This window comes from Prionailurus viverrinus, chromosome A3 (genome assembly GCF_022837055.1).
Source record: "Prionailurus viverrinus isolate Anna chromosome A3, UM_Priviv_1.0, whole genome shotgun sequence".
NCBI classification, from domain to species: domain Eukaryota; kingdom Metazoa; phylum Chordata; class Mammalia; order Carnivora; family Felidae; genus Prionailurus; species Prionailurus viverrinus.
Genome location: NC_062563.1, coordinates 45,223,670 through 45,248,055, shown reverse-complemented (window position 1 = coordinate 45,248,055; position 24,386 = coordinate 45,223,670). Strand labels below are relative to the sequence as shown.

Sequence of the window (24,386 nt, the reverse complement as noted above, 5' to 3'; positions counted from 1 at the left end):
AATTCTGCTATAGTCCCACCACAATTTTCTAGCCTTCAAAACACTTCACTTTTTGTAAATTAATTTGTCCTGCATATTTATCCTGCCATTAGACAGTACTAGACTCACCATGTACTAGACTATAGACTAGGTTCCTAATGTCTACTATATGGGAAGTACTCAGTGTTTACTGAATGGCTGAATGAACAGCAAGAGGCTGATGATAAAGTTCACAATGATACAAAGAAAAACACTAGGCAGGCTGCATTAAAGGAAAAGAAAGGACTTTTTTCTTACTTTTCAAGGAAACTTTTCCCAACTGGACTGCAGTGCAGACTCCACACCATACAATATGACGAACTTGAGCTTAATTCCCTGGTAATCCCCATATCATTGTCTTTTTTTTTTTTTTTTTACTTTTTAACATTTATTCATTTTTGAGAGTGAGAGAGACAGCCTGTGAGCAGGGGAGAGGCAGAGAGAGAGGGAGACAGAATCTGAAGCAGGCTCCAGCCTCTGAGCTGTCAGCACAGAGTCAGACGCAGGGCTCAAACTCATGGACCTGTGAGATCATGACCTGAGCTAAGCAGGATGCTTAACTGACTGAGCTACCCAGGCACCCTTCCCATGTCATTGTCTTGAGATGAGACCATAGGTTTTAGCCTCCTCCAGGCTAAATTGGAGTTTGTGTCTCCAATAGAAGAGGAGAAAGAGGTCATGATCAAAATCATTAGCATTATTCTTTTTTGTGGGAATAAGGGTTGAAATGATGATGCTGGTTTTTTACCCTCCCTGTATTTAGGCCCTTGCTATGTAATTTCCTCTCCCTCTGATTCTGCGGTCAGCTGTGTGATCTGCTTTAGATAAAATAATGTGTATTAGTTCAAAGCCTAGACCTCAAGAGGCTTTTTGTGTTTCCACTTGGTCTCCTGCACCTTTGTGGTCACCATAAGAACTCGCCCAATCTAGCCCGCTGAAAGGATGAGAGGCACATAGAGCAGAGCCACGGCCAGCCTAGATCAGCCAACAGGCAACCAACCCCAAGTCATGTGAGAAGACCCAGCCAAGATCAAGAAAGCTGCCTAAATAACCCCAGTTGTATCAGCAAAACATCCTTATTGTGGTATGCCACTGTGGTTTGGTAGCTGTTTGCTGGCAGCACTAGTGTGGTAATGGGTTATTGATGTAACCATGAAAGATAATAGAGAGAATTAACCAAATCCTGAAGCTGGTTCTTTGAAAATACTAATTAAATTGACACTGGTGAGATTAAGAAAGGAAAAGACACAAATAATGTACTAGTGTACTAGTAATGAAACATAAAAATACAGGTGACATCTATTAAGTAAGGTGGTAGATATAAATCCATAAGAACATTAAATATAAATGGACTAAATATTCAAATTAAAAGATAACAGTTGTCACTCTAGATTATTACACCTGGGTGGCTCAGTCGGTTAAGTGTCCAACTTCAGCTCAGGTCATGATCTCACAGTTTGTAAGTTCGAGCCCCATGTCAGGCTCTGTGCTGTCATCTTAGAGCCTGGAGCTCCCTTCAGATTCTGTGTCTCTCTCTGTGCACTTTCCCTGCTTGTTCTCTGTCTGTCTCTCTCAAAAATAAATAAAAATTTAAAAAATTAAAAAAAAAAAAAAGAACACTTGGGGCACCTGGGTGGCTCAGTCGTTTGAGTGTCTGACTTTGGCTCAGGTCATGATTGTGCAGTTTGTGAGTTTGAGCTCTGAATTGGGCTCACTGCTGTCAGCATGGAGCCTATTTTGGATCCTCTGCCCCCCCCCCTCTCTGCCCCTCCCCTGTTCATGTTCTCTCTGTCTCAAAAATAAACATTAAAAAAATAACACTTAAACTCTATGCTGTTTATAAAGGGCACATCTAAAATGTAATGAAATAGGAAGAACGAAAATAAAAGGATGGAAAAAAGATACGGTATGCAAATATGAATCAAAGAAAGCAGGTATGGCCATATTAAAATCAGAAAAAGTAGACTTTAGGGGCACCTGAGTGGCTCATTTGGTTAAGTGTCCGACTCTTGATTTCGGCTCAGGTCATGATCCCAGGGCCATAGGATTGAGGCCCATGTCAGGCTCCGCACTGAGCATGGAGCTTGCTTAATGTTCATCTTCTCTCTCCCTTTGCCCCCTCCCCCACTCAAGTGCTCTCTCTCTTTCTCTCTCTCTCTCTGTCTCTTAAAAAAAGAAAAAACGAAAAAGTAATTCTAAGGCAAAATAATATCACTAGAGATGAAGAGGACACGTTATAACTGATTTTTTTAATTCAAAGAAGATATAATTATTTAAAAATTATGCACCTAATAACACAGATTCAATATATATAATGAAAAATGTTAGACTCTGAGGAGAAATCAGTATATCCACAATCAAAGCAGGGGATTTTAAGACACATCTCATTAATTGATCAAATAAGTGATGAAGTCAATAAGGATAAAATATTTGACAACATTATTATCAAATGTGACTGATTCATATAGAACCCTGCATCTAACAACTACAGGATAGTCTTTTCATAGACCCAAGGAACATTTTCAAAAATTGACCATATGTTCAACAAAGTTTAAAAGATTAAGATCAAAGTAGGTTCTGTGACTTCAATGCAATTAAACTAACACACAGTAATAAAAAGATAACTAGAACATCCCAAATGGATAAAGAAAATGTGGTATATACATACAATGGAAAATTATTCAACCTTGAAAAAGAAGGAAATCCTGCAATATGGTAACAACATGGATGAACCTTGAGGACGTTATGTCAAGTGAGATAAGTCAGTCACAGAAGGACAAATACTGCATGATTGCACTTATATGAGGTACCTAAAACAGTTCTACTCATAGAAGCATAGAGCAGAATGGTGAAGCCAGGAGCTGGAAGGAGAGGATAATGGGGGGGGGGGGGGCAGATTGGCTGCTATTCAACAGGTATAAAGTTTCAGTTATCCAAGATGAATACATGCAAGAGATCTGCTGAACAACACTGTGGCTACAGTTAACAAAACTGCATTGTACACTTAAAAAATTTAAGAAGGTAGTTTTCATGTTAAGTGTTCTTAACACAATAAAATAAAATAAATACATAACAGAAAAAGAGGGAAAGCACATTAGACCATGCAAGCTAAATTTGTGATCACACAAAATGAAGATGTTAGATTGATCCAGAAGATCACTCCATTCCAAACGGAAAGTTTTCATCCCACGAGTTTGGAGCAAAGGGCCCATGGGCAACATGGCCGAAGGCAGGGAAGACAAAGGTGGTGGTGAAGGGCCTGGGAAGCTGCCAGAGCAGGTAGAGGAGGAATCCCAGGTTTTGCACGGAACTGGCCACTGTAAGTGGTTCAATGTGCAAATGGGATTTGGATTCATCTCCATGATAAACCGAGAGGGAAGCCCCTTGATATTCCAGTCCATGTGTTTGTGCACCAAAGCAAATTATTCATGGAAGGATTTAGAAGCTTAAAAGAAGAAGAACCAGTGGAATTCACATTTTAAAAATCTTCCAAAGGCCTTCAATCAATACGGGTAACTGGACCTAAACCACCCCTGTTTAGGAAGTGAAAGAAGACCCAAAAGAAAGACACTACAAAAAAGAAAAACAAAGGGAGATAGGTCGCTCTCCAGAAATGATTAGGGCCAACATACAACCCCTTCAAAAATAAGACTGTTTGGGGTGCCTGGGTGGCTCAGTCAGTTATGCATCCGACTCTTGATTTCAGCTCAGGTCATGGTCATGGTTCATGGGATGGAGCCCTGTGTCAGGCTCTGCACTGATGGTGTGGAGCCTGCTTGGGATTCTCTCTCTCACCCTTTCTCTACCCCTTCCCCACACTTGTGTTCTCTCTCTCTCTCAAAATAAATAAATAAGCATTAAATACATACATACATACATACATACATACATAACAGATATCCCCATATGTTTGAGAATAAATATTCTTTTAAATAAATATGGGCCAAAGAATAAATGAAGTGAAATTTCAAAAATATTGATAACGAGGGGCACCTGACTGGCTCAGTCAGTTAAGTGTCTGACTCTTGATTTCAGCTCAGATCATTGACCTCACCACTTGAACCGTGAGTTCAAGCCCCATGTAGGGCCCTGCATTGACAGTGTGGAGCCTGCTTCAGATTCTTTCCCTTTGCCCCTCCCACATGTTCTGTCTGTCTGCCTGTCTCTCTCTCTTCTCCAAAATGAATAAACTTAAAAAAATATATTGATAATGAATATATTACATAACTTGTGAGTTGTAGCTAATTCCAGGCAGAGAATAATATTTCTAGTTTAAAAACTCATAGAAAAAAGGAAGAAAACTGAAAATCAATGAGCTAAGAATCCATCTTAAGATATAGGAAAACAAACATCAAATTAAGCCTAGGGGCGCCTGGGTGGTTCAGTCGGTCCGACTTCAGCTCAGGTCATGAGTTCAGCTCAGGTCAGTCCGTGAGTTCAAGCCCTGCATTGGGCTCTGTGCTGACAGCTCAGAGCCTGGAGCCTGCTTCGGATTCTGTGTCTCCCTCTCTCTATGCCCCTCCCCTGTTCGTGCTCTGTCTCTCTCTGTCTCAAAAATAAGTTAAAAAAAAATTAAGCCTAAAATTAAAAAGGAGGAAATAATAAAAGATCAAAAATAAAATAAGTAACAAACATAAAATAGGGAGCACCAAACAAGCTAATAATTGGTCCTTTGAAAAGACTAAAAAAATTGATAAGCCACTAGCAAGACTATTCAAGAGAGAAAATACAAATAACCAAGGTCAGGAATTTTGAAAAAGGCAACATTGCTACAGAGCTTATGAACAGTAAAAGCATAATAGAAAAAAATGAAGAATGCCTTCAACTTTATCCTAATGCATTTGGAAATGTAAAGAAATGTACAAATTCTTATAAAAAATTACAAACTTAACCAAAGAGACAAAGAGGAATAGTTCTACTACAATTTATTTGAAATTGCAATCAAAAACCTTCCTCCAAAAAGTCCACCAGGTTCAGACAGCTTCCCTGGTAAATTCTATAAAACATTTAAAGAATAAACATCTCTATCCTTGCATAAACTTCCAAAAATAGAAGAAGGAAGAATACTCCTCAAATTGCTTTATGAGGCCAACAGAACCTCATTTCCAAAGTCTGGCAAAGATGTTTCAAGAAGGGAAAATTACAGACCAATTTCACTCATGAATGTAGCTGCAAAAATCCTCCACAAAACATTAGCAAAGAATCCAGTACTGCCTATAAATAAAAATATATTATTAACAAAATAGTTAACATACAAAAAATTAATCAATGTAATTCACCTCATTAACAGAATAATGAAGAATCATATGATCATCTCAGCAAGTACAGAAAAAAAGCATTTTATAGAATTAAATTCAATTTAAAAAAAACAACAACCATTATTGATAAATTTCTTAGCAAACTATAAATACAGAGACTTCCTTATACTGTTCATGGGTATTCACAAAGTCATCCTTACTGGTAATGTATTCAGAACTTTCCATTTAATATTAAGAACAACAAAAGGATGCCTGCAACACCATTTCTACCCAAGGTATTAGCTAGTACATGAAAAAGAAATAAAAAGAATAAAGATTTGAAAATAAAAAATAAAAATTTACATTATTCAGAGAAAGTCCAAAAAAATCTGCAGATCATAGAATTAATAAATCAGTGTAGAAAGATCATTGGATATGAGGTCAATATCCAAAACCAGCTGCATTTCTATATAACAGCAATAAATAATTTGAAAGCAAAAAATGTTTTAAGATAAAATTTCCAAAAGTGTGAAAATATCAAACACCTAGGAATAAATCTAATAACAGATGTGAAAAAAAATCTGTTGCAACAAGTATAAAACATTGTGGAAAGTGGACATAAATAAATTGAGGAATATAGCATATTCATAGATTAGAGGGCTCAATACATTGTAAAGATGTCAATTCACCCTACACTGATCTATGATTCAAATCAATCCCATTCAAGATCTGAAATTATTATTTTTAAAAAGTATTTCTTGGTTTGATATTTATTTATTTATTTATTTATTTATTTATTTATTTATATATAGAGGAAGAGAGAGAGTACGTGCTCACACAAGCACAGAAGGGGCAAAGGGAGAGGGAGGGAGAAAATCTTAAACAGGCTCCATACAGGGCTTGATCTCACAACCACGTGATCATGACCTGAGCTGAAATCAAGAGTTAGACACTTAGCCAACTGAGCCACCCAATGACCCCTCAAGTTATTATTTTTGAGCTCTCAAGTTTATGTGAGAAATCAGATAAGCTATGTTTTTAAATTTTTTTTTTTTAAAGAATTTTTTAAGTAATCTCTGTACTCAATGTAGGGCTTAAACCCACAACACTGAGATCAAGAGTACAAAGCTCCAGGGACTGAGCCAACCAGGTGCCCCACAGAGAAACTGGTTTCAAAATGTTTTAAGGTAAGTTTGTTTATTTGTTTGTTTGTTTGTTATGACTATGTTACTTCCTGTAGTTTAACTTATGAGTTCTTTATGGTTACTTTGATTAAATAGATAAGTATTTTTTCAGAGTAATCTGTGATCCTATTAAAATCAGATGTTCAAACCTTTTAAGATATTTGACAACTTTTTGGTATTTTGCCTTCCCAAAATAAAATCCTAAGTAAAATCGTGATCCTTAACTGACTTCCCAGGGGGTCCCTGGAAAATCTCTAAGGATTTGTTCTTTTCCTTGTAAAATGAGAGATATCTAAAATTCATTAAATACATTGAACTGCATAAGAAGAACTGTCAAATAAGAAGAGATGTTTAACTTTCCCTAGGTTATATTTGTGTGGGTGAATGTTATTAATACAAATATTTCAGGGATTATATGAAGGTCCTAGAAATTTGTCAATGTCCTCACTGTCCATATGTGTCCTGGTACTGCTTTGCCTGATATTAGACACAACAATAATATAATGTTATCAACATTCCAGTTATTACTTGCAAATGCAGTGTGCCACAGAAACAACATTTCCTTGTCAACTGTATTAATTTCATAACAAACGCTCATAAGATCTTCAGCCTCAGCCAGTTAAGTCTTTTGCCCTCCACAGACAGGAATTGGTTGCCCTGATGCTTCCATGGAAGCTCTTGCATTCAGCTACAAGCCAGAACATGTGTCTTCAACAAGAGAAACTGTCTCAAAGACCCATGGAAAAGGGACTATGCAAGGGACCTTAGAGCGTAGGCTTCTGGTAGCATTGACAAAGTAACATTGAGACCATACCAGTGGACTGAACAAGGAGTCACAAATCTCCAATGGGCAAACTGATGGGCTCATGAAACTGCTAATCCAAGATCAAGCAGAACAAAAATTAATTACATGGTACTAAATGAATTAATGAAGGATAATTACATCATTTGTTTAAAATATTGCTCCTGGATTTAAGGAACCACTTTATTTTTGCTTCTGTTTTTAAAATGTTTATTTATTTATTTTGAGAGAGAGAGAGAGAGAGAGAGAGAGAGAGAGAGAGAAAGGCAGAGAGAGACAGGGAGAGGGAGAATCCCAAGCAGGCTCCATGCTCAGCGCAGAGCCCTATGTGGGGCTCGATCTTACCTTGATCAGGTGAGACCATCACCTGAGGTGAAATCAAGAGTTGCATGCTTAATTGACTGAGCCACCCAGGTGCCCCTTTATTTTTCCTTCTTAAGCTATTTTTAACTTACAAAATTTAGTAGATTATACCTTTGAAAACATTTATCTTTTTCTCCCTCCCTCATCCCTCTAGAATTTGTTAACTTATTGAATATTCTAATTTTCATGGCAATACAGTAATCTTCAAAGGTTCAATAAGAATCTTTCCTCTTTGTAAACAAGACATAATTGGAAACATTGGTTATATGACCAAGGCTTTGACTGAAATGTCATATTTAAGAATGACATGTATAGAATCAAATACAACTAGACAGTTTTAAGGAAATAAGGTTGATTTTACAGAGCTAATGCTCATAAAGCCCTCTTAGGTATTTGGCACCTGGATTATAAAGTTTCCAGCATTACAGGTGAGTAAGAAAAGATATTTTGGATATTCTTCAGGAAAAAAGAAATTCACCCAAATCTATAGGTACTTCAACTGAAACGTGGTGGTGACTTCTTGGCTTGGCATTCTAGCCTCAAGAAGCACTTAAAGGTCTAACTTTCTTATAAAATTCTAGCAAAGCAGGCTCTCTACTTCTCCCAAGTCAAAAAGATGCATCTTTTTCTGCAATGCCAGCAGCACTCCTAAGACACAATGGTGAAGATTAGAGAAAACAGATTTCTCAGCCATTTTGGGTGCCTGGTTGCCAGAGCTCTTTTCAACTCTGGCAAAGTGGATATTATCACCATCAATGACTCTTTCATTGACTTCAATTACAAAGCCTACATGTTGCAGTATGATTCTATCAATGGCTAGTTCAATGGTACAATCTGATTAGCATTAAAAAACCAGTAGAACCTTCCATATTTTCCCATTGAAACCCTAACCCTTTCCCCGCTGTTAAATTGGTATACACATCTTTATATCTGGCTATTCGATATATCTGGCTATAGAGCATTTCTGCATGCAAAATAAACTTTTCTCCGGTCAACCTGCCAATTGTCAATAAATTTGCAGGTCCCTGACCACTCAAACTTCAGTTGGTAGAGAAAAAGTTTTTCTTCTCAACAAATACTTTTTATATCAAACAAGAAAAATAAACAAATTAATCAAGCAACTAGAATAGGAACATCAAAACAAATCCAAAAAATTTTAAGAAAAAGGTCATAGAAATAAAAGGAAATAAATTTTTTGAAATAAATTCAAAAAGAAGGCCACAGACTTGGTAGATAAATCTAAGAGCTAGCTCTTTGAAAAGATAAATCAAACAAAAGAAGCTAATTTTTTTAACTTTATTTGAGAGAGAGAGAGAGCACACACGTGCAAGTAGGGGAGGGGCAGAGAGAGAGGGAAACAGAATTCCAATCAGTCTCCATGCTGTCAGTGCAGAGCATGACATGGGGCTTGATCCCCCTAACTGTGAGATCATGATCTTAGCTGAAACCAAGAGTCAGATGCTTAATGGACTGAGCCACCCAGGTGCCCCAAGATTCTTTTTTTTTTTTAAAGAGAGGGCAAAAAAGCAAATGGGAAGAAGGAACTATAACCAGGTACAGTAGAGGAGAGATTACAGGTGAAGCTCCAGACTGGGCACGTGGAAGCTGGGTCCATGTAGATCTCAAGTGTCCTAGTTAGAGGTGACAGTAGTGCCCACCAGGGTGAAGTCTAGTTTGGTTACAAGCAGAGTCAGTAACAATTTCCCTGCAATGGACCACATAGTAGCCATTACTGGAGGCTAAAGACAGACAGTGCACAGGACCGACTCACTGGGAAACCCGGAGCGTTATCTACCCAAGGAGACATCTGCAGCAATGGCAGATGCTTGCTGGGAAGCTGGGCAGAGTGAAGCTAAAAGTCTATGAGGGGGTTAAAATAGCATCAGTGAAGCTGTAGATTCCAAGTGAGAATTAGGACAGAATCAATATAAAGGTCAGGAATGGAGAAATTATTATAGATCTCTGCACTGACTGGAATAAGCTAAAATAATTTTAATTTTTTACCTACAAGAGTCACTTTAATCAAGTGATCAAAGTGACCACACATCATCAGTAATGGGACAGACTGAAAGTGTGTAATACCAGAATGGATGCAATGAGAACCCAGTCCCTTCTCTGATAGTCCTGCCAAGAGTACAGAACTTGAATCTCATTGGGAGGAGACATCAGACAAACACAAATTCAAGGAAAAACTACAGAAGCATAGGCCTATTATCTTCAAAAGGACATCGTATTCAAGGAAAGACGGAGGAACTGTCCTAAAATGAAAGATAACAGGGCAAGTAAATGCAGTTCGTCATTCTGGACTGGATCTTTCCACTGTAAAGGGTATTACTGGGACAGATGAAGAAACCTGAATGAGGTTCGTGACCTGTGGATTAGTTGGAGGTAACATATTCAAGGAATTCTTTGATACTGATGGATGTTTAGGTTTGTAAAGGAGACTGTCCCTCTGTAGGAAACACACACTAAAGTATTCACAAGTGGCTCCATAGGACGTCAGCATCTTATTTTCAGATAGTTCAGGAAGAAAAAAAGTACCTGCAACTTCTATGTAAATTTAAGATTGTTTTTCCATTTTAAAAAATAGAGGGGGGAAATAAAAGCATTGCCCTAGTGTTATTTCTGTGACTCCATTAATTTCGTTGTTTTAATTCATTACCTCCCAGTGCTCTTCATAGCACATGTCTCTTAGGTAGTTTTACTCACAGTTCTATTCGTTTTGCATTGATTTTTTTCACAATAAATTATATCATAACCATTCTCTTCACTCTTTGTAACCTTTTAAAATGTTGCTGCACAGGCATCCCATGGATAGCCACAAGTTTAGCCATCTCTCTCTTGTGGGAGATTTTTTTTTTTAATTTATTGATTTATATATCATTTTATGTGTTCCTTTTTAGTATTATGATTAAGCTTAGTGAATAGTATTGGATACGTATCTCCTTACAGATTTAGGGTTATTTCTTCAGACTTGCTACAGCTGAAATCAAAGAATAGAAACCATTTCTACACTGTATTGTATCAGCTAACCTTCATGTCTGTCAGAAACTCATAGTGCTAGTTACCAAAGTCCTTGCCCTGGACGAAGCATCTTAATTACAAGACATACCTATAACTAAGTACACAAAAAGGGGGAGAAACAGATCTTGGGTTTTAACGTGCCTTTCAGTTTTAGGGAAGTTGAATATTTTCTCATATTTACTATAAATAATACTTTTTGCATAGTTTTGTGATTTATGTTTTTCTTTTCTCTAAAATATTTCAAGAATGAAATAAGCACTCAATAAGAAAAAGAAGTCTTTTTCCACATAGAGTTAGATGTATTATAGAAACAAAACCAAGTAAATATAAATAAGTTATTTATAATTTAATAATAATTATTATATATAATATAGAATATTATATAAGTATATGTCTATACACACATACACACACACATATACATATAAAATTTTCTAGGCCCAAGATGGAATTGCTCCTGCCTGAGGTGCCCCCATCAGCTAGCTAACTGAAACTTCTATAACCTTCGTGTTCCTGTTAAGTGTTCCACTTGACCACAGAGGCAGTATATGCAGTCAATCAGTCTCCAAAAGCCAAACCAACTGTGGGCCTTCTCGCCCCAAACAAGGCTAACTGTGTGGCCCCAGCCCATCAGATCTATTTTGTTTTTCTTTTCCTTGTTCCTTACTGTTTATTCTATAAAAGCTTCTGCCCTATTTTACAGTTCTCCAAAAGGGGACAATCCACTTCATGAAGTGTCAAATTAACTTTGTCTTCTTTAATCATTTTTAATAGTATATATGTATGTGTGTATATATATATATGTACATACACACTGAATATACATATACATAACTGTATTCCAATAATTTTTAAATCTTTGTATACTGAAATGATGCTTTTCTAGAAAAATCTAATCTCCTAAAGTTGATTCAAAAGAAATAGAAAATCTGAATTTACTACTATCTTTGAGGGGGAAATGGAACATTGTCAAAGATAAACCTCAAGTGGGAGTCAGCTTCCAGAAGGACTGTTTCAGGTTTTCCACTAAACTAGCTATGTATTCCTGAAAACACCAAAGCCACAGCAATATGCGGTGGAGAAAAGTCTTGCAAACCAGTAGCAAAATAACTGTCTTCGCATTGGGTTTAGAATTAGTACATTTTCCTTTGTTTGTTGTCATGGGCAAAGACTGTGATTTTTAGTAATTGCTTCCTTAGTTGCTTTGCTCAGATTAAATTTGGTCCATGATACTTTAAGAGTCGTCAAAAACCCTGTGTAAACAGACACAGAACTCACAGTGACCCCAGTGCAATGGGTGCAGCCCACCGGCAGCCAATTTAATCAAGGGGGAATTCAGAGTATTCACCGCAAGCAATTGATTTTCAAGAGAAAAGTCAGCAGGATCAAACAGCCTGTTGGGATGAAAATCCCCTGAATCACCCCTATCACCGTGTTTTCTAGCAACTAACTCCTGACTCCATATAGTGTAATAGCCAAATTACTATAATTATCCTGCAACACAAGTGGCATATCAACATTATTTTAAACGTGGATTTTTTTGCATAATCTTTCATTATTATCATTCATCCTCCCATTTGGAAATGGCAAACAACAACAAACTGTGATCTACCCCCGAAAGAAAAAAGGTCACCAAAGAGAACAAATAAAAGGGCTATTTACATGTGAATATACTAACAGAGATGTGTTTTACAGTCAAATACACTCTTGAAATTCATTAAATGCCTTCTCCCCTGCATCATAAATATGGGCAAAACAGACATCACCTACTGAGAAAATAATCCCAGCACATAATGATCATAACGAACATAAATAAAGCCACTTTTCTTTCAAAGACCGCAAGGCCCTATATGAAAATGTGTTTGCATTTCCACCATCATGAAATGAATCTGACTGGCGGTGAGCATGCCAGTCATAATACAAGTCCTTCCCAGTGCTGAAGAGGAGGGTATGAATGCAGTGCCCAGTCATCTTGTTCTATGCAAAATAACATTCTTAACTGGGTGCCATCATTTGTTGCTGCTGTTTCTAAAGGCATTCAAAAGGACACAGAAACCAGTATTTGAATTAAGATGAAAAATCAGCAACAGATTTTGTTAAGTACAGTTGACCCTTGAACAACAGGGGTTTGAATTGCATGGGTCTATGTATACGTGGTTTATATATATATATATGTATACATATATATATACATATATATATAATATTGCACAGTGCTTATAAATATATTTTCTCTTCCTTACATTTATTTATTTATTTTAATGTTTATTTATTTTTGAAAGAGAGAAAGACAATCGTAGTGTAAGCAGGGAAGGGGCAGAGAGAGAGGGAGACACAGAATCTGAAGCAGGCTCTAGGCTCTGAGCTGACAGCACAGAGTCTGATGCGGGGCTTGAACTCACGAACTGCGAGATCTGATATGAGCCAAAGTAGGACACTCAAATGATTGAGCCACCTGGTGCCCTTCTTCCTTACGATTTTAATACTTTGTTTTCTCCTGCTTACTTTATTGTAAGAATGTGGTATATAATACACACAACATACAAACTATGTGTTTATTGACTATTTATGTGATTGGAAAGGCTTCTGGTCAACAGTAAGGTATTAGTAGCTACATTTCTGGAGAATCAAAAGTTTTCCCTGGAGGAGCAGACAGAGCCCCTAACCACCATGTCATTCAAGGGTCAGCTGTAATCAAAAGGCTTGCCAAGCAAGACTTTTAAGTCAGTGTTCCTGACAATAAAACTGGGCTTCAAGTTTGGATCATCTTCTTCCTGGTGTGTTACCAGTCCAGGGGCTCCACCTTAAGAACCCCTGTAAGAGTATATGCTGTCAACCTTGGAGATAATCACATGAGCTGGGCATAAGTCTGCTATTATATATCTGTATTATCAACATCTCTATCAAAGCATCAGAACTCACATGGTTAACTGTAGAAAACCAAAGTTGGTAAGAGTGTCTAAAGCTTTGAAAAAATGTAATTTTGTTACCTTCATATATCAAACACATATTAAGTGGTTAAAAAAAGACAAAAGTCGGTTGTGATAAATATGAATTGGTATATCAAGCTTTGTATGAGCATCAAGTAGAACAGACTTTGCTGCCATTATCTGGATTATTGCCATAGCTTATAGTCTTGGCTGGGGACTTGGCCTTATAGACTTGGCTCCAGGGAACTATTAACATAGGACCCTAAGTGTTATGGCTGAATTGTGTCCCCACAAATTTCATATACTTTAGTATTCACCCCCAGTACCTCAGAATGTGACTATATTTGAAGATAGTGTCTTTAAAGAGATAGTTAAAGTAAAATGAGGTCCTATAGGTGGGCCCTAATCCAACATGACTGGAGTCCTTATAAGAAAATTGGGACACAAACAGGAACAAAGGGATGAAGATGTAGAGACATGGGGAAAAGACACAGCATCTACAAGCCAAGGAGACAGGTCATAGAAGAAACTAACCTTGCCTACGTCTTGGTCTTGGTTGGACTTCTAGTTTCCAGAACTGTGAGAAAATTAATTTCTAATGTTTAAGATCCCCAGTCTGTGGTACTTTGTTAGGACAGCCCCAGCAAACTAATACAGTCCTAGTGGGTCACTAAATAACTACAGAATGTATTGGGTGTTTAAATACTGTTCTGAAATATATAATGCAAATATTTTGGCAGGAATACTGCTATGCTCTAAACATAAGTGTTTCATCCATTTTGGGAATCCATGTTAAAAGAAAAATAAAGTAAAATAGAAGGCAACCCAAGCATATGAAATGGAACATTAGGAAGAGAAGCTAAAAGGCTATTTGATACACCATGAAGATTTGATTTAGCCATTGTTTCTTAGCTTTGGCACTGGAAACTGGTTTCAGGTATTTCCTCCTCCTATAGAGAGAATCTCAGGTAAGTCTAATGAAAAGAAATTTAAATAAGACATAAAGAAACAGGGATGCCTGAGTGGTACAGTCAGCTAAGTGTTCAATTCTTGATCTCGGCTCAGGTCATGATCTCATGGTTTGTGAGTTTAAGCCCAGCATCAGGCTGTGCACTGATGGCCCAGAGCCTGCTTGGGATTCTGTATCCTCTTCTCTCTGCCCTTCCCCCACTTGTGTGCACACGTGTATGCTCTCTCTCAAAATAAATAAATTAATTAAAAAATATTTTTTAAAAGACATAAAGAAACATTTCCTAGCATTTCCTAAATATTTTCAAAACATTTAAAAGGTGAGGTGCCTGGGTGGCTTAGTCAGCTAAGCATCTGACTCTTGATCTCAGGGTCATGAGTTCAAGCTCAACATTGAGCTCTATGCTAGGCATGGAGCCTACTTAATAGCAACAACAAAAAACTTAAGACAACATTGCTATGTTTTATATGCAGATGTTATGAAAATCATATTTTGAAGGGCCTTTTAAATATAAAGTAGGCAACACTCTTGCTGGGTAGTTTGGTTACAAGAGGCTACACAGATTATTCTTTTGAAAGGCCACAAATCTGCTATATACAACTAAGTTTCTCCCTGCCAAGAGCATATCAGTTCCACAGAGATTTGGTCCAGTGGGCCCTGGGTGCATAATGAGACTCACAGATCTGAACCTCGCAAGGGTTCTTTCATTTTTTTTCAAAATTTCATTTTTTAAAAGCAATCTATACACCCAAGGTGGAGCTCAAACTTAACAACACTGAGATCAAGAGTCACATGCTCTTCCACTTGAGCCAGCCGGGCATCTCTCATAAGGGTTCTTTCAAAACAGAGACTCCTGCTCCCCAGGTCACACCAGCCTACATGACAAACAAAAGTTTGGCCTTCTGCTTATTTATTTATTTTTTTTTTAATTTTAACTAGTAAATGTGGCAATGCCAATACAGCTGTGGAAATGCAGGCTGTGCCCTATTTTGCTTTATGCGTCACCAAGAAGACTGCCACCTCAATTCTGATCCAAAGTTTTTACTGTAACGATGCAGTGAATAAAAGACACAGCTTGATTTTCAAATGCTGGGCAGGGCCAGTGGTGGGGCCAACTGGAAAATAATATTGTTTTGAGCCATTTTATTGTTACTGAAAGAAAATACATGTAAGCTATCAGGCATATACAATGTCCTAATGCATGCTCACTAAGCTTTCAGAGAGTCTTATTAGCATTTGGGGGGAATCTTAAATTTCATTTAGTACAGTTTCTCACACAAGAAGAAAACCTTTTTGTAAACACCTATGACTGTTTCTTTATGAATGTGTCCAATATTGGGGGAGCTTGCTACTCCTAAACTATGATTTTCAGTAAACAAACAAACTTTTACTAGAGTTTCCTCATATTGGGAGAAAATCTGCTCCTTAGACTTTGTTCCTATGGTCCCAGTTTAGTCCCAAGGTTTAGTACATAAAAACCAAAATTTACAAGTACGTGTAATAGGTTATACAAGCAAAATGAGCAGCTGAGAAATGGACACATATACAAGCTATTCAAGTAAAATGCAAATCGAATGTGCATGGTTAAACTTTTCAGAACCAACAGAAACTTGTGATACCGCTGAAGTAAGGACTGGGAGGCTGATTATAATGTATGTAAGCCTCTAAACAGGGAGGGCCACTATACTAACTTAAGAATGTTGAGACTTGACATTAACCTGCTGAGAAGGGTTGAGGTTGGTGTGATACTGCAAGTTTCACAGCTGGTGGGGAAAGAGTAGACCTTGGGTCAAGGATTTGAGAACAAGTGCTTTATTTGGGGAGGTGATTCCAGGAAGCACCAGTAGGGTGGTAAGGAAGAGAGAAAGGGAAGAAAAGGCAGTTAGTAAACACATGTCATTACACAGATTACCACTTTGGAATGCTGGAACTGAATCCCATGGAACAACTCTGGGAAACAGTATAAAACTAACGTCTCAGAGTTATCCCACCTGAGAAATGAGAGAACTGGGGTATTTATACCCCAACTCCTGGCAGTTGTATAAAAATAAATGTTTCCACAGCTGGTGGGAAAAGACTAGACAAGCAGTGTCCTGGTGTGGATTCCCTCAGAAGCAGACCTTGAGTCAAGGATTCCATATAATTATTTACTTGGAAGTTGAATGAGAAAAGAGGTACAGGGGGTAGGGATGTAAGACAGGGAAGCAGAAGCTGCTCCAGGAGTGCTAATTCCCTGGCACTTCCAGCCTGCCTCTTGCATGGGGCAGAGTGGCCTCCCACAGTTCTGGCAAATCCTACAGACACACAGGTGAAGACTGCAGCACATGGAAGTTGTCCAGAGCATAATCACACACACATGCACGCACACACACACACACACACACACACACACACCCCTGAGGTAAATGGATGGGCCACTGAGAACTCATTAAAGTGATAACTCATTACATAATGTGTTAAAGTGAAGAAAACTGATCATGTATCCAGTGTCATAGACACACCATTGGAGTTTACAGTCAAAGCCATCCAAGATAAAAAGACACCTTGCCAAGGAGAGTGCGCTAGGGCTGGGTTCTGGGTCCATCTGCCCCTGATGAGCTTTAAAACCTTGCATGAGCTTGGACAGGTATAAAAAGGAAACACTGTCACCCGTCCTAGTCTCCTATGTCAAGTTATGGGGATAAAATGAGATAATATATTTGACAATCCTTTGAAAAGTAAAAAGTACTAAACAAAATACGACATATAAGGCACAATGATGTGTGCTCATTTGAAACAAGAATTTTAGTTCATATTTTAGAGAAATTATATTTCTTTTAACTTGAGACTTTCATCAGAAAAACAATGAACACTATAGATCATAGCACATTTAGAATTTTCTCTGGAGCCTCATTCTTTGTTGTTGTTGAAGGATGATGGCAGCAAAATGTGTTGATGACTCTTTTCTTACATATAATAAGCTGCTGATGATTTGTGAATCCATCCCTGAGTTATTTGGAAGCCTATAATAATGCTCCCTGATGACAATTTCATAATCATCTTTGTATCAGTGAACATAAAGCTGGATTTTCAAAAATAAACAAGGTGCAGAAGATAACAAGAGAAGTTTTCCTCTTTCTTTTAGATAAATAAATTTAAGTAAAAATATTAAAGGTGGTAGAGAGGAGTAGGACTTCCTTTAGCTTCCATCTCTCTGTGGGCTTTATGGTGTATGTTTTAAAGTCCAGGGTTTGGGGCACCTGGGTGGCTCAGTCGGTTAAGCGTCTGACTTCGGCAGAGGTCATGATCTTGCGGTTTGTGGGGTCAAACCCTGCATCCAGCTCTGTGCTGACAGCTCAGACCCTGGAGCCTGCTTTAGATTCTGTGTCTCCCTCTCTCTCTGCCCCTCCCCCACTCACACTTTTTGTCTCTCTCTCTCTCTCTCTCTCTCTGTCAAAAATAAATAAATATTAAAAAAATAAAGTCTGGGGTTCAGCCTAAATTTTAAATTTTGTTCTCCCCATAAACTTTCTAAAATAAGAATTTTTCATTCATTCTATGTATAGAATATCGGTAGCCTCAGGGCTATTCAGGAAAACACTAGAAAGGACTTTATCTTTTTAACCTGTTTTTTATAACAATAATAGTCACAGGCAGACATAAAAACAACAAATTTTTCTGAGGATTTACTCTGCTTGGCACTGAGCTAAGCACATAATGTAGATTCTAACATTTAATCCTCCCAACAACTTTTTAGGTTAGATACTACTTATATCTCCATTTTATAAATGAAAAAATGGAGCTATAAAGCCTATTTAATGCTGCCTTTGAGAAGAATTTATGCACTTGAAGGTGACAGACAACTTATGGTTCAGCATTGTCTCATGCAGCAAAGTTCATCAGAACACTCCAGTATCTCTTTGCTGAGAAGCACAGGCAAGCCAGCCTTCACTATTAAAAAATAATGGCCTCAAATCTTTCTTTTGGGAAGAGTGTTGTTGTCAGTACAAAGAGGAAACACCTCTCCATCTGTGGCTCTGTAAGTTCTCTGTAATGAGTGTGAACATTCAGATAAGCTCCATACACCCATGTGCTTGGTTTCCCATTGAGGGCAAAAGATCAGCCAGAGAGACAACTGCCATTGTTGTACACTGACAAGTCCTTTGCCACCACCGTGTTCTTCTTCCTATTTTTAAACAATCTTAGTATCATCTTTCAGACATGACAAAGCAGAGCAATTCAAAATGCCCTGATTTTAATCTTGGAAGACTCAAGTAGGTGAAAGTCCAGTTGCAAAGAAATAACTATCACTAACAATGATGGTCAACATTTACTGAGCACTGAGTCTGCTCAAGACAGAGTAAAGCCCTTGACATGAGTAATCTCAGTGAAACTTCACAACTCACCTATGTGGAAAGTATTAATATTATTCCTATTTTACAAAGGAAGAAACCCAGGCTTAGAGAAATGAATTAACATACTCTGCATCTATCTGATTTAAGAATGGAAACACTTTACCTGCAAAGATACCCAAAGATGCAGCAAGACCTCATCAAAATACCGAAGTCTGAGATTATTTAACTTTACTTCGTGAAGAACTTGATACAACAATATTTTAAAATCATTTTAAATCATATGGCTTGGGGCGCCCAAGTGGCCCAGTCGGTTAAGCGTCTGACTTTGGCTCATGTCATGATCTTGTGATCTGTGAGTTCAAGCCCCGCGCCGGGCTCTGTGCTGATAGCTCAGAGCCTGGAGCCTGCTTCAGATTCTGTGTCTCTCTCTCTGCCCCTCCCCCACTCATGCTCTGTTTCTCTCTGTCTCAAAAATAAATACACGTTAAAAAAATTAAATCATATGGCTAGAAATAATTTAAGCAAGTTAAAAATGACTACTTGCAATAGACCCATAATATATAATAGTTTGTCAAAGACACAAACACAAAAGCACTGATGGGTGGGATTAAAACTTAAAAGCATATGGAACTTCTCAAGTTATTGACTTGAAAAAAACATTATATTTTGGTGTGTGTGTGTGTGTGTGTGTGTGTGTAAAATGCTGAAATACTACCAATTATTTCACAACAAACATTCTGAATTTAGGGAACCTTAAGCTATAGGGGCATCATGTCAAACTATACCTGTGCACTTCCGACCATCTGTGCTCACAGATATGTGCACTGGATTTCATTAACCATGGGAACCATACCTTAAAGGGGACTGGAAAAGGAGATATCAAAGAAGCCATCTAGTCCCATCACTCATCAAAAGGCACAGTTGTGTAGAAGGCATGGAATTAATTCCTGACCCGTTCCTGTGATAGCCACTGTACCTTCACTTCCTTCAGTGCTTAGCTCTGGAGGTGGTTGCAAAACATCATCAGGATGTGGAACGCAGAGTCCATGGAAGGGCCCCAAGTCAAAGCACTCATGCAGAAGCTGCATGTTCACTCTTGAGCACACACTCATGAACCCGACAGCTACACCTTCCACCTGAAACATCCAAAACATCTCATTACTCTATCAGACTGCAAATGAATTCTCATCATGAAACTGCCATGAGCCCACAGCACGTCGGGACAGTCGGTAACTTGGCAGGCACTTTGAAATATTTAAGGAAGCGAGAAGTATCTTTCTTTAGAAGCTCTAGTGTCTAGAACAATGCATGGCCCCCACAATGTGCTCCAAAAAACGTCCAATGAATGACCACTGTGGACAATCGTAGAATGGATACGTAACTTCAGGAAGTTGCTAGAGTTCTTGAGGGAAATAACATGTACCCTCTTTGCCCAGGGAGTGCCCCCAACCTGCCCCATATCCTTTTTATTATGCCACTGCAAGCCCAGCCTTCCTGTCCACTTTCTTCCCCTCCACAATGCACAGTCTTGGTAAGATTAGCCATTGTTCCAGTGTGCATACAATTGACCCTTGATTTAGAGATGTTCATAGTCACCTACTCTTTATCAGACTGGAACTTTGATTTTCTTGAATTTATTCATTTATTTGGCTGGATGGTCTCATGGGGAGGAGACTCGAGGCCAGAGATTTGGTAGGGATGTTTAAGTGAGGTAAACTTGCAACACTGGTTCACCGTGTGGGTCTGATTTGCAAATACATCACCTCCTAGCATCCTAACAGATAACTAGTTCTGAACCTTGGTCTCATGATTTTAGACCTCTGATAAGGAGTATACAGATGGGAAGATAAGTGTGACAATGTGATATAACAAGAAATACATATTTGGTCTTCATCCCTGGTTCCTGGCACAAAGCCCCTAAAACACTTGTAATTTCCTGAGAGAAGGGTCTTTTGTTTTTCCTAATAAGCTCCTTTCAGTAATACCTGTTTATGCTAATGAGGTGACTCCTGGAGACCAGGAGCTGATTGTCAGAAAAAACAAGTATGTGATTGATTACAGGGTTGGAACTTTCAGCCCCACCCTCTGACCTCTGGAGAGGGGACAGTGGCTCCAGATTGAGTTCAGTCACCAATGGCCAATGGTATATATAATCAATCATTAAGGGAACCGCCATAAAAACCCCTACACAATGGGAATCAGGAGTTTCTGAGCTGGTGAACACATAGAAGTGCTGGGAGTTGACATACCCAGTTGACATAGAAACTCAGGGCTTTTTCCCCTGCACCTTGCTGTATGCGTCTCTTCCATCTGGCTGTTCCTGAGCTGTATCCTTTATAACAAACTGGAAATAGTAAGTAAAGTCTTTCCCTGAGTTCTTTGAGCCATTCTAGCAAATTACTGACCCCAAGGAAGGGGGTGTGGGAACCCCTAATTAATAGCCAGACAGTTAGAAGTCCAGGTGACACCCCGGGACTTGTGACTGGCATCTGAAGTGGAGGCAGTCTTGCGGGCCTGAGACCTTACCCCGTGAGGTCCACACCAACTCCACATAATGTCAGAATTGAATTATAGGACACCCACTCAGTATCTAGGGAGATGAAAAATTGGTTGGTGTAAGCAAAACCCTACATATTTGGTGTTAGAAGTGTTATGAGTCGAGAAAACAAGTTATCTCCTTTTTACAAAATTCTTTAAAATGTTTATTCAGTTTTTGAGAGAGAGACAGCACGAGTAGGGGAGGGGCAGAGAGAGAGGGAGACACGGAATCCAAAGCAGGCTCCAGGCTCTGAGTTGTCAGCACAGAGCCCAATACAGGGCTCAAACCCACAAACTAACTGCGAGATCATGACCTGAGCAGAAGTCAGCCCCTTAACCGACTGAGCCACCCAGGTGCCCTGAGAAAACAAGTTATCTCCTAATGAGTAATTAGCTGATCTGCACCTATTATTGGTACTGATACAAATTAAAGAAATTTAATTCTATCACAGTCTGCATTGACAGATATATGAGACTGAAATTCTTTATGAGGTCCCTTCAATAATTCTGAATGTCATACTTCCCTGCAAGAAAAGCATTTAAAATTTTAAAAGAAAACAAGAGAGAATGCATAGTTCTTTACTTACCTAATCCTTCTATGATAATTATTGTGTTATATATATATATATATATATATATATACACATACACACACATACATAAACATATATATATCAAATTGCCATGTTTTACGTCTTAAACTTATACAATGTTATGTATCAATTATATCTCAATAAAATTAGAAAAAAGAGAAAACTAAATTGTACATAAATAACTCCTCCTATTAACTATAACGTGGGTTTTAAGCAAATTCTGGTTGACTGATGAGACTGACAGGTCTTGTAGAAACCAGCATTATTGGTCCTACCCTTCAAGCACTTAGGCTGTATTTCTTGAGACAACCATTCCAGGCAGGAAGCAGAAGAACTCATCATAGGCATTCCCTAGTCCCAAGAATGTAGCATCTTCCCATAAATGTCAGTCAGAAAAAATGGTTAATATTTTAACCTACTGAAGCACAAAATTAAGCTACAATAATGCTCAGTCTTCTACATGACGCACAGAAAAAATTAGGCATTAAACTATTTGTTCTCAAATGTGTCTTCTAGTTGAAAGTCATTCGTTTTCAAACATGTGTTTGAAAAATAAATGTGACTGCCTTTGTTTTCTCCCTAATGCTGAAATACAAGAGAAATTCTTAAAAATTAATTTTTCCATACATACTCCTTTCTTTAGAGCCGCCCCCCCACCCCCCACAATGATACTAGCTGTACAAGGCTGGATTTACACAGCTGTCTTATAAAGCCATCGACACTTTAATAAAAGTCCAAAATAAACATTTTAATTTTTTTTCACAAATAACAAGTGATTGTTTGTCTTGTTTGCACTCATGAACAAAGGCTGCGTAGCCACAGTTGTCTGGCTTCTCTGTAATTTTAGGCCCAAGACTCAGCAGACGCTGATTAACCAATCCATCTACCATATGTGCAGAAAGAGACGGCCAGCCTCACTCTCGGCAGGGAAAATTGGCATCCATCTTGGTTCACATGGAGATGTCCTTCTAATCTACAGCCACGCTGGCGCAACGAAACTTCGATGGCCTAAAATACCTTTCGCTGGCTTCACGGCGAGCTGCATGTGCATGATAAGAATGTATTATTTATAAGACTGCTGTTAGTAATGAGCTATTACACTAATGGCTCATTGTGTTTGGAATTTGATTTCAAATGGCATGGATCACACATTCTGATGAAAATGAGAAAAAACATGTTTTGCCATTAGGAACAAAGATGTAACGTTCTCCAACTCTACAACCTGTTATATTCCCATCATTCATCCCGGGTTGTGACAATTCACAAAAGTTCACAATTATGAACCACGACCGAGCAAGGACATATTGTGGAAATGTCTTCTCTTTCCTTTGAGTTTCTTTCAAATAACTAGTCAGATTTGATAAACACCATTCTCAAATATGAATTTGTGGGAGTATTCAAATGCATCTTTGTGAGTGTGTGTTTTCTGGAAAAATAGATTCAGCGAACTTTCTTTACTTGAACCATGAAAAGCCATTGATTATTGACTGCTATCAATCCTCCAGGTGACAGAGGTTACTTTCCACCACAAAGGTGTCTTCAATTATCTCATACGAAGGGAGAAAAACTGAAAGTTTTGTTTATTGTTTTTGTTTTTCTTGTGAGGATATACACGATGATACATTAAGCTCTGACTGCTAGAAACTCCAATGTGCAATGGCCTTCTCTTCACAAGCAAGTCCATTAGAGACATGTGTGCACTGTACCATTCATGCTTGCTTCTAAAAAGCCCTATGGTCACTCATGTCTTTTGGGTGACAGTACTTCAGAGGGAGGGTGCCCTTACTGTGACCACTGCCAGCTTTGATCTCCTCTGCCTGATGCCAACGGCAGGGCTGAGCTGGCAGGCTCTGCCCACCTGCAGGTCAGTGGCGCCTACTCGGACCACTGCTGTCCATGCTGTGGATGATGCCAAAGCAGACGTTCTGCCCATCTGTCTCTAGGAGCCGCCCTTGGCCTCCAACCACCCTTCCCTGAAATCTCAGTTTGGAGTAAACACCAGATGTCAAGGTAAGCCAGGATAAAGTTATGAAAGGCAACTTGCAGCAAAGTGAACTTAAAACTCCTCAAAAGTAGCTATCAAGCCAAAGAAAGCTGCACAGTTAAAAACCTTTAGTCTAGAGTTTCCTACATGGCACAACCATAGCTCCCAGGTATTCTATGCACATGGCCTGTAACCACCATGGGCTGGTGTGGAAAGAGACAGACTTGATGCACTCTGTTCTGTTAACTCTAGTCAATTGTAGTCACACACAAACATGCTGTGCTGCTCGTAAATTCTCAATTAGCAATCGGGGGCAAAAGCCCCAATTTATCATTTGCCAATCTCTGTGGTGCAAATATTCCCATGGTGGCCAATTTTTAAAATGTTTTCTCTTCCTTCCTTCCTTCCT

General features: G+C 38.5%; 1 protein-coding gene across 9 annotated transcripts in view; it reads right to left on the bottom strand.

The window, feature by feature from the left end:
- CFAP61 (cilia and flagella associated protein 61) overlaps positions 1–24,386 on the bottom strand; it is a 289,083-nt gene that overhangs the window by 212,618 nt on the left and 52,079 nt on the right. For all 9 annotated transcript variants that reach the window (XM_047854160.1, XM_047854163.1, XM_047854162.1 and 6 more), the window contains one exon: positions 19,839–19,998. In XM_047854160.1, the coding sequence (XP_047710116.1) occupies positions 19,839–19,998 (160 nt within the window). The remainder of the gene's footprint in view (positions 1–19,838; positions 19,999–24,386) is intronic.